Source organism: Corvus moneduloides, chromosome 4 (assembly GCF_009650955.1).
Source record: "Corvus moneduloides isolate bCorMon1 chromosome 4, bCorMon1.pri, whole genome shotgun sequence".
NCBI classification, from domain to species: Eukaryota; Metazoa; Chordata; class Aves; order Passeriformes; family Corvidae; genus Corvus; species Corvus moneduloides.
This window is the reverse complement of record NC_045479.1, coordinates 52,291,471-52,308,536: the sequence shown is the minus strand read 5'-3', so window position 1 is coordinate 52,308,536 and position 17,066 is coordinate 52,291,471. Positions and strand designations below refer to the sequence as shown.

At 42.4% G+C, this 17,066-nt stretch overlaps 1 protein-coding gene across 7 annotated transcripts in view; it reads right to left on the bottom strand.

Annotated features, from left to right (window-relative positions):
• The window catches only part of PTPRZ1 (protein tyrosine phosphatase receptor type Z1), a 137,342-nt gene that overhangs the window by 57,969 nt on the left and 62,307 nt on the right, over nucleotides 1-17,066 (bottom strand). For all 7 annotated transcript variants that reach the window (XM_032107566.1, XM_032107568.1, XM_032107567.1 and 4 more), the window contains exon 3: nucleotides 236-415. In XM_032107566.1, the coding sequence (XP_031963457.1) occupies nucleotides 236-415 (180 nt within the window). The remainder of the gene's footprint in view (nucleotides 1-235; nucleotides 416-17,066) is intronic.

Genomic DNA, 17,066 nt, shown 5'->3' with positions numbered 1-17,066 from the left:
TCACGATGTGATTGCTTTGGCTGTATCTGTACATGCACCTAATTTTTGTTTGTGTGATTTCTGTTTCATTTAGCTACTGTCATAGCTTTTGTGTTGCTTACTTATTTAATAGATAAATTCAGAACGCACCAGCTAAGTGAAATGAAAACGATCCATCAAAAGTCTTTGGTTGGTTCTTTGTCCTATATCACTTTTCTGACTTCTTAACTCCAAACATGAAATCTGACTTTTTTACCTGTTTTGCCAGTGTTGCGAATGAAAGTATCTTCCAAAGTTTCCTTTTCCCATCCATGGAATTTAAGTTTCTTCAGATTCACATTAACTTGGGTAAGGTCTCCGTCTATATTAATAGGTGATTGTTTGGCACCATTACAGGCAGAGTATTTCTTGCCCCAGTTCTTTTGGTTCAAAGTTCCTAGAAATCAAAACATTTGGGGTAAATACATTTAAACCCAAACTGGCATCCATATATTTTTTATTGTGATAATGTTAAAACACAGTTTGCAGTCTGAGATCAGAGTACCTGCCCTTCTTTTAGACTTTGTCTGTAGCAATATTTAACACACCTACCACTGATTCCTACCTTCAACAGTTAAGTCACACTCTGAACACTCTAGACACCAACACATACATTCTTATGAATCTCTAAGAAAGAATAAAACAACAACAAAACCTTCATGAACAATGTAACATAAAATGAAAAAAAGCTTTAGACAAAAGGAATCAGCATGCAAAAAACTATGGAAATTGTGGAAAACTATCCTTTCCAAATAACTTTTAATCATACCAATGTTAGTGTTCCTTTCACCCAATGAAGTCATCTATTCAGTAAGGTTTTTAAATATAAAGAAGGAGTAAGATGTTTTAAGAATTCCTTACACAGAGGGGTAAACTGAATTTACTCTGGAAAGGGAAAAAAAATGAGTGATGCTGTGTCTGAGAGCCCGGCTGTATGGCCCGCCTGTGCTCGTGGAGGGCTGTGCACTCCCACTCCAGCCATCTGTCTCCCTCTGGCAGAGAGGAGCTCCTGTGCTGCAGCAAGGGCCTTCTCCCAGGGCACAGGGGCTGCGTGGCATTTCACTGGGGCCACTCCAGCCACAAAGTAGGGACACAGGACAGCATATCCTTCACCAAAGACTTTGATTACTTTCAAGAAATGAACAAGTACTCCACAATCAGTATGATGCATTAGCAGCGGCTATGACAATCTTTTGTTTATATAACATACTAACATAAATAGCACAATATTTTGTGTGTGTTAATGTGTTTGTAAATATAGATTTTTTCCTGACAGGGAATTCTGGTAACATTTCAAAATGCTAATTAAAACCAAGAGTTAACTGCACAGATGTAAGAAAATGGAATTACTTCAGTTAACTTCCCACTTGCTAATAGTTAAGAACTAATATTAGTGTATGCAGTGCATATATTTGAATTCTATTAGGTATGTTGAAATAAACCAACACTCATTTACAGGCCAGTGTGGCACATACAAGTCTGTCAGCAAAGACTTGCTATCTTGTACTCCAGGCAAGGACAGCTCTCATATTGCACTCAGAAAACTCAGAGAGGGGAGAAGATATACAGCCAGTGCTGTAACCATGACAATAGGCAGTAATATGAGATGCTCACTTGGATAGCCAGCTAGCTAGAAAGACACCTGAACTAAATTATTGAGCAAGTACAAGTCAAGTGAGTTACCAGTATCACCTTGCTGCATCAGAATTACTGCAGATGGTATACAAACACATTTACTGCTTGCAAACAGCAACAGAAGAAACTGTCAGGCACAACAGTCAAACGACCTAAAGTGAGTTCAAGTCACAGGCTTATGAATGGGAGTAACCTACAGGTGGGAACTAGGGCCCTGTACCAAGCAAGCACTGGTCTCACTGGAAATGGCACACTGGGTAAGCTTTCATCTCCTCAAGTCAGACTTGTCCTGGACTTTAGTTGTCAGTTATAATTTATCACCTGGAAAAATAATGCAATATCCTGATTTGTAATGTACTTTCACAAGAAAAGAGTGGCTAATATTTCATCTCTTTCAAAAGCTTCCCTTAAGAAATTCTGAGCTCAAGTCAACCAATACTTGGAGATTAATCTGTTCAGATCTTCTACAGTGAATTTTCAGACAAATATTGAAGGCTTTTAATACCATGAAAGACAATGAAAAAAATATCTAAATTAGAATAATTAACTTTCAAACAGAAAAGCCTCCAAACAGGGTCAGAAAGCACAGAAACAACAATTCTCAGCTTGGCCTGTACATCACTGCAAACAGGCTCCTGTTTGCAACTCTGACTTTAGACAGCTCAGTGATTTTCCAAGCTGCAGTAAACTCTTTAAAGCTCTCCCTGCCACATTTCTGCCAGCTTGGTCTGAGATGGCTGCCCATGGCCATCCCTTGGAGTTAAGCTGCACTCCCCACTCCATGCTCTATTTCTTTTTCTCCTTTTGCCAAAGCCAAATACTTCCCCAGACACCTGCAGTTGCCCCAAGGCAGTAGAAATCTCCATGCTTTCCACTGACATACCCAATCCCCCAGCTCACCTGCAGTCTCTCCTTCAGAACACCATCAAAAATCTTTTTCCAACATGCATTTCTGTCATTCTGCTCTTTCCGTCACTGACATTAGAACTGACTGAAAACACTACTCTTTTCTTTTTCCCTCTACAATGCTTTTGGGAACCTCCTTCCATGCTTCTTTTGATGAATGCCATTATTGCATTTTTCCTTGTCTTTAAATTCTTTACTATGTGTGATCATGTTCAATAAAAACAAGTAAATTAAAATTAGAGAAACTATAATCTCCTTCCAACTTCCATAGTTTTGTATTTTCTGGTTTTTATGCAGAACTTAAGTTCTTCAATTTGATAGTCATTACCTGTGGCTCAGTGTGTAATAAACAAAGTCCTAACATGCACTTAGTGATAAAAATTATAATCTTTTCTCATCCCAGAAGACAGTATGTAGTTGTAGCATTGATAAAAATTATGGAGTAAAATGTACAGGAAATCAATGGCAGGGTTTGATCTGGGGCAGGAGCAAGGGGAATCCCATAAGGAATGGAGTCTGAGAAGGACTGGAGAACTGGAGTCTGCTCATGATGACCCAAATTACATTTGAGCAGCAAAATACATGTCTGTGCATGAATGCTGCAAATGCTGGAGCAGATACTGGTTGTGTCTATATTAGCAAACAGTGCTGAACAATACGAGCGGCTTTATAAAGTGAAACAGTTGAGGCTGAGGACCAGATGTCCATACCATATGTTTTTCAGAAGGTTTTTACCTCAGTCTAGCTCTGTCTGGTTCTATGGGCTGAATGCCCATTGCTGCTGACGGGTATAAGGTACTTTCCTGCAACACAACTCCTGTTTGGTACCAGTTAAGATGAACCCATGCCACACACTGTGAGACAACTCTATCTTGCAAACCAAAGCCTAGTAAGTGGGGTGTAGACAGATTTGCTTCAAAAGTCCACTCCTGATCTGAACTAAAATGTTAACATAAATTCACCTGGTGTAGGCAGCAGGTGGTGAAACTGCTGCATTTTACATATCTTGCTGAAAGCCAAAGTAAAAGTGAAAGAACAGAATGTTTTTAAACAAGAGCAGATTGTTTTACTATAGGTGCTATGATGGAAATCATAAATCAAAGCTGTGCCAACCATTTTGAAAAATATTGTTTGAAAATGAATTCTCCGAAACTGTGCTTTGGAAATCTGAGGAGAACAAAAATATGCACAATGAATCTTGAAGAGTGCACAGAGGAAGAACGTTTGTCAAAGGTGTCAGATCTGAAGAAGTAACTGGCAATTCACAAAGAATGGAAATAAGCCTGAACAAAGTATGTTAAATGGAGGCCTGCCTATACCATAACCTTTACCACTCTTGTCCAGGGCAGAATATCTGAAGAAAATTTTCCTAGCCTTTCTTTCTAGGAAATGTTCACATCTAACTCTGCTCCTCAACCTTGGTCCCTATGATCCCATCCCTACAACAAGCATCCAGTTCTCCTTTTGGCTTCCACTTCAGCTCTCCCTGAAAGAAAGAAATAGAAGTACTGGAGTGTGTCCAGAGAAGGGCAACAGAGCCGGTGAAGGGTCTGGAGTCCAAGTCTTACTAGGAGCAGCTGAGGGAGGTGGGACTGTTTAGCCTGGAGAAAAGAAGGTCAAGGAAGACCTTTAATTAATTTGATGTGAATCCTAGGGTTTATTTTATAGATGAAAGAAAGCAGAAAAGAGAAATGGATTCTTCACCTCTACTTAATTTCTTCCTCTCCATTTTTCATCAGCTTATGCTTTCATGATGTTAAAATTACTTCTATAAACATAGATTGGACACACATAGGAGATTAAAGACAACCTTTCTGTGTGGACTGTTTATAATGGATTTGCCTTACCAAAAAATGTTATTGACTTATCACTTCTGAGTGTTAAGTGATTTCCATTATTTTTTTTAGCAAACATATTTTAGCTAAGATATGAAAAACCAGAAATAAGGCCACAAAAAGATATGCATACTTGTACTGGGACAAAGCTTAAAATTAGATGCCGAATCAATACTGCTCTGAACTTTAAAATACAGATGTCTCAGTTATTATACCAAAAGTTGCACAACTCAGTCTCTAATCCTCCAAGGCCCTGACCACAATCAGCCTTGTAATTTTATAAAAATTCTTAAGATTGGAAAAGCCCTGAATTTAATGGATGAAATTACTTGTCCAGACAGATTTGTAACTACAAAGAAGGAGTTTCGGCTTCCAGGTTTGGGCTTAGCCATTTATTATGCCTGTCTCAGTGATGTAGTTGCTTGGAGGTTTTCCAAGACTGGATTTCTTGCCAACATCTTGGTCAAGTTTTCAAAAATAAAATTGTACTGGTTTGGTTAAAGAGAGGCAGCCCACAGAATAAATCCAGAAGCATTTAATAGTACTTAAACCCTCAAAATTCAACACAAATAAAGTAACTTGCTTTTAAATGAGCACAAGTCAAATAATATTTATCCCATGGACCTTTCTGGCACTCATACAGTGACAAATTAATTCAACATATATTCTTAGTGTGGGGTGTAATATCTCAAATAAAGCAAGCAGAACCAACAGAAAATTCTAGCTGCTTTGCAACCAGATGCATTCATGTAAGCCAAAACATCTAATCTATTATTCCATTTAACACCTTATTTGTCATTTTTGTGTCTAAATATCAGCTTACCTAAACTGTATCTTGTGCATTGTGCCTACGTACACGCAAACATGGATTATCTACGAGAATACCTGAAAGATTGCACAGCACTAACCTGTATTCAGCTGAGCCCTATTATGTTAATCTTTCCTGTTCCTCATTTAAAATGTCCTAGACCACTCACCACTTATTAAAATCTGTCATAGGAGATGTGTCAGAAAAATACTGATGAAACATTTTGCTATCTTCAGACTATGGCTCTTTCTTCTATTTTTTGTTTGCTTATTTTTTGAATATAAAATTTATGCTTTCTTCATATCTACAGTCATGGAGACATTGCTCAATAAAGTAGTCAAAAAACAACCAAGTGAGAAAAAATGTTTTGTTTTTTTCACTTTATCCCCAGATAGAATAAGCAATAGTTGTTGAAATACAGTGGAAAACTGTAATCAGTATTAATACAGTGGCTATTTGGTATTTTTTCTTCCTGGGAGTCAGTCTGATGATTCATAGTCAGACTAAGTGAATTACTGAGCATAATGCATAGGAGGATGAATGCCAGTGGACAGCTTTCTTTCATAATAGAAACTGTTTGCTGTTCCTCTTCTTTCATTACCTAAAAGATATGGCCATTTCAAGCTAGTTAGAAAATACACAATCAAATACTTCGGTGCTAGAGAAATACAGATTATCAGAGATGCTCCATCTGCAGGGAACTCAATAGGATAGCTGTCCAGACTAAGAAAAGGATTATGGGAGAAATTCAGTTAGCCTTTTAAGGTAACTCTTTTCCATTATTCTCATCTCATTGCTGCTGAATCTGCATACAGAGAATCATGTAGTTATATATAACGAAAACTTGCCACATAATTTTTTATAATTACTGTAGTGTTATGATCTAAGCAATATTTTTCAACTAGGTATTAAGGAAGGAAGTTTGGTACAGTGACAAATGAGAAAATGTCCAATAAAAAGTAACACATTATTCTTCCTGGTTTATTTAATTCTTGACAATTTATGAAGCCCTAATTGGAAGTCCTGAATACTTCTAACCTTGTTCCAAGGAATTCAGGTTGTAGCAGTTACTTCCTTTACCTTCAGTAACTTTAAAGTTACTGAAATTTCAGTAATACTTTAAAGCGTGAAACTGAATACAACAGTGTTGAGTGACTGTGCTAGTTTGAAAACAAACCAGTGGGAGGCACCAAGTCAGAATAACAATTTAATGGAAATTAAAGAAAAGGAGAAAAAAAAGGTAAAAGAAAACACTATCAAACTGACAGAGTCAAGGTACAACCTGACACCCTGTTAGGCAGGGTGGTGGTAGCAGTCTGGTAGAATGGTGGCTGCAGTCCTCTGAAGCAGTGATCCTGTAGTGAAACAGTCTGCTCTTCCTCTGGAAGTCCAGTGGTGGCTGTGTAGCTCCTGTCCTCTGGAAATCCAGTGGGAAGCCCGTCTCTCTGGTGTTCAGCCTCAGCTTATATCCACGATGGGATGCTTGGTTCCTCCCTCTGGGTGGAGCATCTCACAATGGGGTAACGAGTCATGAGGCAGGACAATGATGGGCAATTAACAGAAAGATAGTCTGGGGGGAGGAGGCAAGGAAACACTGCCCCACCTGATTTCAACAGCTGATGGGGATGGTAATAGAATACACTGCAACCCAGGACATTATCCACCCCTTATTCTATTACCATCTACATTATCCCAAATCAATACCTTCTTAAACTCTAAAACACACATACATATATATATATATATATACACAGTGAAACCTACACACCGTTCTCACCTAAGATTAGGTCTCCTTGTGGTACACAACGGGTTTCCCCATCTTTCTGCATTACCCACCAAGTGCAACCAGGTCCTTGAGCAAAGACAATCCCACGGATGGGTTTGTCTTTGCCTGAGGTGGGATTAATCCAAACAGTCTTTCCTAAAATACCTCTCAGGTGTACCGCAGGGACTCTATCTCCATCCACTGTGTGCAAGGGTTCAGACTCGGCAGGACCAGCTCGATTGATGGACCCTCGGGTATTGACTATCCAGGTGGCCTTTGCTAAGTTCACTTCCCAATTTTTGAAGGTCCCCCCACCAAGTGCCTTTAGGGTAGTTTTAAGTAGTCCATTGCAGCGTTCAACTTTTCCAGCAGCTGGTGCATGATAAGGAATATGATATATCCATTCGATACCGTGTTCTCTGGCCCAGGTGTTGATGAGGCTGTTCTTAAAATGAGTCCCGTTGTCTGACTCGATCCTGTCAGGGGTGCCATGTCTCCACAGGACTTGCTTTTCCAGGCCCAGGATGGTGTTCCGGGCTGTAGCATGAGGCACAGGGTAGGTCTCCAGCCATCCAGTGGTTGCTTCAACCATGGTCAACACGTAGTGCTTGCCTTGGCGGGTTTGGGGAAGGGTGATGTAGTCAACTTGCCAGGCTTCACCATACCTGTACTTTGACCATCGTCCACCATACCACAGAGGCTTCACCCGCTTGGCCTGTTTGATTGCAGCACAGGTCTCACAACTGTGGATGACCTGTGAGATGCTGTCCATGGAAAGGTCCACCCCTCGGTCACGGGCCCATCGGTATGTTGCATCTCTCCCCTGATGACCAGAGGCATCATGGGCCCAACGAGCTAGGAATAATTCTCCCTTGTGCTGCCAGTCCAGATCCACCTGTGATACTTTCACCTTGGCAGCTCGGTCCACCTGCTCGTTGTTGCGATGCTCTTCATTAGCCCGACTCTTGGGTACGTGCGCATCCACGTGTCGAACCTTCACGGTCAGCTTCTCTACTCGGGCGGCGATGTCCTGCCAAATCTCAGCGGCCCAGATGGGTTTCCCTCTGCGCTGCCAGTTGGCTTTTCTCCAGCGATCCAGCCATCCCCACAGAGCATTAGCTACCATCCATGAGTCGGTGTAGAGATAGAGCCTCGGCCACTTCTCTCGTTCAGCAATATCCAAAGCCAGCTGGACGGCTTTAAGCTCTGCAACCTGACTCGATCCACCTTGTCCCTCGGTAGCTTGTGCAACTCGTCGTGTGGGGCTCCATACTGCAGCTTTCCACTTCCGGTTAGCGCCTACAATTCGGCAGGAACCATCAGTGAAGAGGGCATAACGTCTTTCAGTCTCCGGTAGCTCATTATATGGTGGGGCTTCCTCAGCACGAGTCACTTGCTCTTCCTCTTCTTCAGAGGATAATCCAAAAGTCTCACCTTCAGGCCAGTTTGTTATAATTTCTAGAATCCCAGGGCGATTCGGGTTTCCAATACGGGCACGCTGTGTGATGAGGGCGATCCACTTGCTCCATGTGGTGTCGGTGGCATGATGCGTAGAAGGAACCTTTCCCTTGAACATCCAACCCAGCACCGGTAGTCGGGGTGCCAGAAGCAACTGTGCTTCAGTGCCAATTACCTCTGAGGCAGCTTGGACTCCTTCATAGGCTGCCAAGATTTCCTTCTCTGTGGGAGTGTAGTTAGCTTCAGACCCTCTGTAGCTTCGGCTCCAGAATCCCAGTGGTCGGCCACGAGTCTCACCAGGCACCTTCTGCCAGAGGCTCCAGGACAGACCATTGCTCCCGGCTGCAGAGTAGAGCACGTTCTTCACCTCTGGTCCTGTCCTGACTGGGCCAAGGGCTACCGCATGAGCGATTTCCTGCTTGATCTGGGCAAAGGCTTGCTGCTGTTCGGGGCCCCAGTGGAAATCATTCTTCTTGCGGGTAACCAGGTAGAGAGGGCTCACGATCTGGCTGTATTCGGGAATGTGCATCCTCCAGAAACCTATGGCGCCTAGGAAAGCTTGTGTTTCCTTCTTGCTGGTCGGTGGAGACATCGCAGTGATCTTATTGATGACCTCAGTGGGAATCTGACGTCGTCCATCTTGCCACTTTACTCCCAGGAACTGGATCTCTTGGGCAGGTCCCTTGACTTTGCTCCTTTTGATGGCAAAGCCAGCTTCCAGGAGAATCTGGATGATTTTCTCTCCTTTCTCAAACACTTCCTTTGCTGTGTTTCCCCACACGATGATGTCATCGATGTATTGCAGATGTTCTGGAGCCTCACCCTTTTCCAATGCAGTCTGGATCAGTCCATGGCAAATGGTGGGACTGTGCTTCCACCCCTGGGGCAGTCGGTTCCAGGTGTATTGCACACCCTTCCAGGTAAAAGCAAACTGGGGCCTGCATTCTGCTGCCAAAGGAATGGAGAAGAAGGCATTGGCAATGTCAATAGTGGCGTACCACTTCGCTGCTTTGGACTCCAGCTCGTACTGAAGTTCCAACATGTCTGGCACAGCGGCGCTCAGTGGTGGCGTGACCTCATTCAGGCCACGGTAGTCCACCGTCAGCCTCCATTCTCCACTGGACTTACGCACTGGCCATATAGGGCTGTTGAAAGGTGAATGGGCCTTGCTGACCACCCCTTGGCTCTCCAGTTTGCGAATCATCTCATGGATGGGAACCATAGAGTCTCTGTCGGTGCGGTATTGCCGACGGTGCACTGTTGCTGTGGCGATTGGCACCTGTTGTTCTGCAACTCTTAGCAGTCCCACGGCAGAGGGGTCATCAGAGAGGCCAGGCAATGTACTCAGTTGTCTGATATCTTCTGTCTCCACAGCAGCTATCCCAAAAGCCCAACGATGTCCTTTTGGGTCCTTGAAATATCCATTTCTGAGATAGTCTATGCCGAGAATGCACGGGGCCTCCGGGCCAGTCACGATGGGGTGTTTCTGCCACTCGTTCCCAGTTAAACTCACTTCAGCTTCCAGTACAGTCAGCTGCTGGGATCCTCCTGTCACCCCAGAAATAGAAATGGGTTCTGCTCCCACATACCTTGATGGCATCAGAGTACATTGAGCACCGGTGTCAACCAAAGCCGTGTATCTTTGTGGGTCAGATGTGCCAGGCCATCGGACCCACACAGTCCAAAAGACCCGATTCTCCCTTTCCTCTACCTGGCTAGAGGCAGGGCCCCTCTATTCCTGGTCATGTTGCATGTTGCTCCCTTCCGGTGAATACGTTCCTGAGGTCCCTTCAAGAGGATCGGTCATAGTATCATTCCGGTACCGTCTGGAGTTCTGTGTGCGGGAGACCGGAGCAATGTTGACTCTAGATGCGCTTCTTGTGGTAGTTGTCCCTCTTTTTAGTTCACGTACCCGAGCTGCTAAGGAGGAGGTGGGTTTTCCATCCCACTTACTCATGTCTTCTCCATGTTCCCGAAGGAAAAACCAGAGATTACCTCGTGGGGTGTATCCTCTCTCCCTGGTTGGGGGTCGCCGGCTCCTAATGGCAGAGACTCTTGTTGGTTCTGGTGGGATGTGGTAAATCTCTTCCTTAAGTTCCTTTTTCAGTTTCTGATGGCCTTCTTCAATCAAGCTCCGGACTTGCTCAGCCAAAAGACTTGTTTCCACGGATGAGACATGGGTGCGAAACGGGGCTGTGACGGTGTCCTCGTAAATCCTCAGTTTGTTCACCAAGACGCCCACCCTGTCCTCGCCTTCCCTCCATTGCAGTGTTGCCAGGTAACGGGAGTATATCTCTGGTCCAAGGCGTGCGAACCTCAGCCACATCTGTGACGTGCACTGGACACCATCTGGGCTCTTAGGAAATCTCTCATCTTCTGAGAAAATGATCTCCAGCACAGCCAATTCCCTCAGGCACCGGATACCTTGTTCCATTGTGCTCCATTTTCCTTGGTGCACCTGGAGGTCTTCTTTACAAAGGTACCTGTCCCTTACACTTGTAAGCAGTCGCCGCCAGAGGCTGAGGGTTTCTTGGGTTCTCCCGATCCCCTGGTCAATGACCACATCCCGGGACAGAGATCCCAGTTGCCTGGCCTCACTTCCGTCCAGAATGGTGTCATTGGCTGCAGCGTCCCAGATGCGGAGCAGCCAGGTCAGGATAGACTCGTTCGTCTGGCGGGTGAATTCCCTCCGCAGGTCTCGCAGCTCACCCAGGGATAGCGACCGAGTGATGATCTCTGGCTCTGCCTCTTCTGCTGGGTGCGAAGGTCCTGCTGCATCCTCGTCAGTCACTATGCGGACTGATTTGCTTTTTGATTTCTTCTTCTGCACGGGGGCAACTGCAATCGGTTTAGGCTGTTCTGGTTCAGTGATGGTTTGCGTGGGGACGCTGACAGTGCTTTTGGTTCCCTTCTCCTCTGTGTCAGTCTGCGTGGACATGGACGCTGTTTTCTTGCGTCTGGGTTCTTTCTCCTCTGTGTCAGTCTGCGTGGACATGGACGCTGTTGTCTTGTGTCTGGGTTCTTTCTCCTCTGTGTCAGTCTGCGTGGACATGGACGCTGTTGTTTTGCATTTGGTTTCTTTCTCCTCTGTGTCAGTCTGCGTAGACATGGACGCTGTTGTCTTGCATCTGGGTTCTTTCTCCTCGGTGACAGTCTGCGTAGACATGGTGTTTGTTGCTCTGCTCTTTTTCCCTCCCTCATCCTGAGGATGCTGTGCCATAGCTCTGATTCTAAGCATGGTGTACATGGTGCAGGCTGTACAGAGAAGACAAAGCAGAACTGACAGCAAGTTTATGCCGTCTTTGACATCCAGAGGGAATTCAATATTTTCAAAAACTGCTGTGCCTGGCCTGAAAGGCTGGAAGAAACCACTCTCTACTCCTCCCACCAGAGGCTGGGTGCGATTGTTGAGGAGATCCCAGACATAGGAGCCCAGACTAGGACAGCCAAACAAAACTGAGTATATACTCCGAATAGTATTCATCGCCTCACAGGTTATTATGCTGTAGACATAATAAACCATTAAAGCAATTCTCATACCATTCCCTGGTTTTAACAGGAGTAATACTACAGGCAGGTAGTTCCCCATGTGAGGAAAAAATATAGAGAGCAAGATACAGTACCCACATAGACAAGCTGAGCACCATGGTGAATAGGTTTCCGTTAACACAAAATTGTAATTCTGACTTTCTCTCAGAGCTGCCCCACGTTGGGCGCCAAATTATGTGCTAGTTTGAAAACAAACCAGTGGGAGGCACCAAGTCAGAATAACAATTTAATGGAAATTAAAGAAAAGGAGAAAAAAAAGGTAAAAGAAAACACTATCAAACTGACAGAGTCAAGGTACAACCTGACACCCTGTTAGGCAGGGTGGTGGTAGCAGTCTGGTAGAATGGTGGCTGCAGTCCTCTGAAGCAGTGATCCTGTAGTGAAACAGTCTGCTCTTCCTCTGGAAGTCCAGTGGTGGCTGTGTAGCTCCTGTCCTCTGGAAATCCAGTGGGAAGCCCGTCTCTCTGGTGTTCAGCCTCAGCTTATATCCACGATGGGATGCTTGGTTCCTCCCTCTGGGTGGAGCATCTCACAATGGGGTAACGAGTCATGAGGCAGGACAATGATGGGCAATTAACAGAAAGATAGTCTGGGGGGAGGAGGCAAGGAAACACTGCCCCACCTGATTTCAACAGCTGATGGGGATGGTAATAGAATACACTGCAACCCAGGACAGTGACAAAGATCATTCCAAGATCACAAATAACCAGAGCTGAGAACAGAACTGGAATACATGGCTGACTCATTTTTAGACTAAGAAATAAGTACCAAGAAACATGGCCTATGGCTTATTTTCATATAATGTACACATATTTTAATTAGCTGTCAATGTGTCATGGCAACGTTTGGTCTCCCACCTGAGAGTGTCTGGTCTCCCACAAGAATAGGACTCCCCACCTGTTTTTCAGCTGTTTCACATGCTGCTAGCAGGGAAGGAAAAATAAAATGGGGCAGTCACAGACTTTGTCCCTTAAAGCCACCCCTGATTTGCAACATAAAAGCAACATTTTTCAAACATGGTGCATGAGCAGTTCATCTGTACTTCCTAGAAGCAGAGCTTACTCCCAAACATATGACTACTGTGCATAGAACAAGTGGATGTTTATTGTCTTTTTGTTGGTGAACATGGGCATAAACGAAGTTTATGGTGGTATCTCCCTCTTCCCCATATCATGCAAGTACCATTTTATGAGAAGTGGAATGGCTGCATATGAAAGAAATTGTGTAGATGCAAAGGTAGCACCAATTTTAAACAGGACAAAAAAAAAAAAGCACTTTAAAGGACTCTCAGCTGGAGCAAAGAAAGAGGAAGCTATAATCTACTTCAAGTACAACATTTAGCACCTGTTGATAAGTGATAGTTCATGCAGTCCCAGGAGATGAGCACAATGAAACTCATCTTCAGTGGCAAGAAACCTCATTTTTGCTAGAGTACAGATCACCATTTAAGTCTAATGACTTGCATTACGGCACTAAGTCAGTCTTCACTTTTCTCTCCTCATTACTACAAAGTAGACTTGACTGTATTTTAGAAATTATCTTGGGTGACAGAGCCAGGCACTCTGTAAAGAAGCAATGGTGAATTTTAGAAAAGAGTATATAATCTCCTTCTCAACTCAGCACATCCAATAATATTGGCTTTCACTGGGAAAATCAATATAGTTTCCTTTTCTATTGTGGTATGACCTCTCTCCTTTTCTCTTTCTTTCTTCTGTCCTTTCCCCTGCTTTCTTCCCTCTATTCTCCCTCCCTCTGGGACCATTAAATGTTAGCAGGCAGTCTGTTTAGTTCCATGAGAAGTCCTGTTGTGGTATAGCATAGGGACACTTTTTCCTGTTATCAAACACATGGATTACTATGTTGCTATTACCTAGGAAAATAACTTTGGTCAGCACTAGCCTGTCAGAAGAATAATACATTTCATAAAGGCCACAGTCATGAATTCCGATCCAAAGCCTGCTGAATTATATAAATAATCCAGAAGCAGGTTCTCTGGGCTTTGAGTCAGATTAGCTCTGAATATATAAAAAATCAGTATTGAACAACAGTAGTGGAACTTTGAATGCAGAAGTCCCACAAATAGCTATGAAAAAGATCAGCATTTAACTGTGAATAGCAAAAAGGCATTTATTTCAACTGTAAAGAATAACATAAAGATCATAAAAAGCAAGGACTAGATAGATATAAACCAAAGCAAGACAAATGTAAGTATAAAAGACTACTGGATTACATCACTGGCCAGTGAGCCCCAGAGGCTGCCTGAAGACAAATTTCCCTAATGTCCAAAAGGACATACCAGTAACTCTGATTTTTTGCTCCCCAGGTTCTCATTTTCACAGTTTCAATTTTTATAAAATGAAGCTCCTACATGTCTCCAGAAGAACACAATACCATAGGAAATTTGGATTACTTTTAGCATATTTTAGCAGGATTTTGTATCACACTTCTGTGGGAATTTCAATACACATTCTGTTTGCATAATGGTAAGGATAAGAGGAGATGATGGGCAGGAATGTGTTATACAATATGATATTGAGCCATATGGATTTCTTACACAGAGCCATAGCTTATGTGTGCTTATCTACACAATTGCTTATCATATTTTATTTTCTATTTTGGAAAGACAATTCTAGTTCATAAAATGCCCTTTTGCCAAGGATTTTTGACTACAATAGCTAAAAACTTTAATTCTCTTTCCCTTATCTCCCCAAAATAAAAGAAAATCCTTAGAAAAATGTTAAAAAATAACCCCCTCCTAACATTACACAAACCTTCCTTCACTAATGGCATTATTTTATTTGGACTGAGTATAATTTCAGCATTACCATTATGTTTACATTTTGTTCAAAAACTTTGTAATAGATACTTTCAGAACTGCCATAGCAATGTCAGTGGATGTACATAACTGTTGCTCTGATAATATTCCATGTTAAGTTTAAATAATACTATTATCTGATAAGACTTTTTTGAGATTATCATATCCTCAAAAACACTCTTCCACTGAGAGATGTTTTACCCTGTCTTGACATGATAACAGCATTATGTAAATTACACAGTAAGTATTTCTTTCAAGTACTTTTTGCAAAAACAAGTTGTGCAAATCTCTCTTTTTCCTTCACAAATGTATAAAAAATCCTAACCAGCTTTTAAAACCTTTCAGTATTAAGAACTCTCAAAGTCACTTTCAATGCTGAGTAGTTATTCTCAAGAGCACAGAGCTAAAAGCTATTGAGCAGTAGGTGCAATCCACCTCAGATTGGGAACTTGCTGCCATTGGCAGGATTTTCCTTTACAGCTTTTCCATTCTCTCCTATAATGGAAAATGTTTGAAATGAGGATGGAAGCAGCATTGACTGTGACAGAGGTACACAATTCATGCATCTTTGGGCAGTTGCAGTCTCACTTCTATCTCAATCAGCCTGTAAGTTCTTGTACCTTCTTAACCTCATTGTAATAAAACTTGCTTAAAATGTCTTGCTGCTCTTAGGAGCAGAGCTTTTTACTTCCTATTTTCTGAAATGAAGAATTCATTGCATTGCTTGTGTTGAGAAACAAATACAAACTCTTGCCTACCTACTCCACCTAAGAGAAAAGTTCAGAGTGGGGAAGTTTTCAGATCAATATAAAATTTAAATTCACTAAACTCTTAAACAGTTTAGTACTTTTTTTTAAATCCACAGATAATACACATAATTAGACAATCTAATATACAATCTTCTTCCATGAAGGTTGGTATAATAATTTTTCTTTGTCATTTTTCCATGGAGAAAGAAAATATTTTTTCATATACACACATAGGAAAGTAGAAGACGATCTAAAGATCACGTTTCTTATTTTTGTCACATTATTAGCCAGGAATATAGAGCACACTTTTTACCCCTGAAAATATTGCATTTTTTTCTTTTTCCTAAATAAACCGTTTAAGCAGGAAGAGATCTAGCATACTTTATCACAGTGGAATAAATTAATGGAATGGTTCTTGGTCCCTTTATATACTTTAACCAAGAAGTTACTATGGCACGAGTAACACGAGGTATTCCTGACTAACATCAACTAATCATAAAGTGTCTCCCCAGTGCAGAGCAGTAATTTTCTTCTGCACAGAATTATGCTATCACTCACATAAAGGATATTAGCAAGTCCTCAGAGGGGACTGAATGCACACAGGTGACTTCAGTACCAAGTAATCGCCAATACTGAAGAATCCAAACACTTCTTGATTTGTAGGGGCAGATTAAATTTTAATGAAATTTTATCTAGTGTTGCTTGTCCTTTCATTTTCACTCTTGTTGGAAAGTATCAATTTTACACTCAGGAAAAAAATTATACTACCTGAAACATGTTATCTTGAATGTAAATGATATTTTGAAAACACATTTACATATACTGAATTACTCCAGACTACAAATTTTCAGGCAAGAATCTTGTCCATTCAGTCTGCAAAGAGTTGGACAGCCACAACTGAGGCAGGTCTGTAAGCTGTTAGGACAAAATCTCCCCAGTAGATGTCTACTGTGCACGTAACTGAATTGCAGGTAATAAAGCTCAAGAGACCAAGTCACATTAGAGTTCATAGATATCCAAATTTCACCAAAAGCTCCCCTAAATATTCTATTACTGTTTGTGCCCTAAGACACTGCCAATTTGACTAAGCTGAGGAACCAAAATCAAAGCCCATTTTGGATACACAGACTCATCATCCCTTGCCACAGTCTCCCAAGGCACAGATCCAGCTGGTATGGGCCTAGTGACCCTCAGAGCACACAGCCAACAGCACCAGGAGGAAAGCAAAGTCCTGCAGCTGCACCTCCTGCCCTTCAAGGACATTCAAGGCGATGCCCATTTTAATACAATATCCCAGCAGTTACAGCCAGGCAGCGTATTTGGCACAATGTGGGTTGAGTACGCTCCTCAGCCAAAAGAAAATTATTCACCATCCATATTTTCCATTTTCCATTTTCCATGACAAGGCCTGGAAATAGTTAAAAGGGAAGGAGAGCAAGTCATCTTTACTCATTCTGCCAGTGCTACGACATGGTAAGGCTAAAAATTCAAGCGTCATTGGGCCTTAAGAAGATAAGGAGAGGGATGG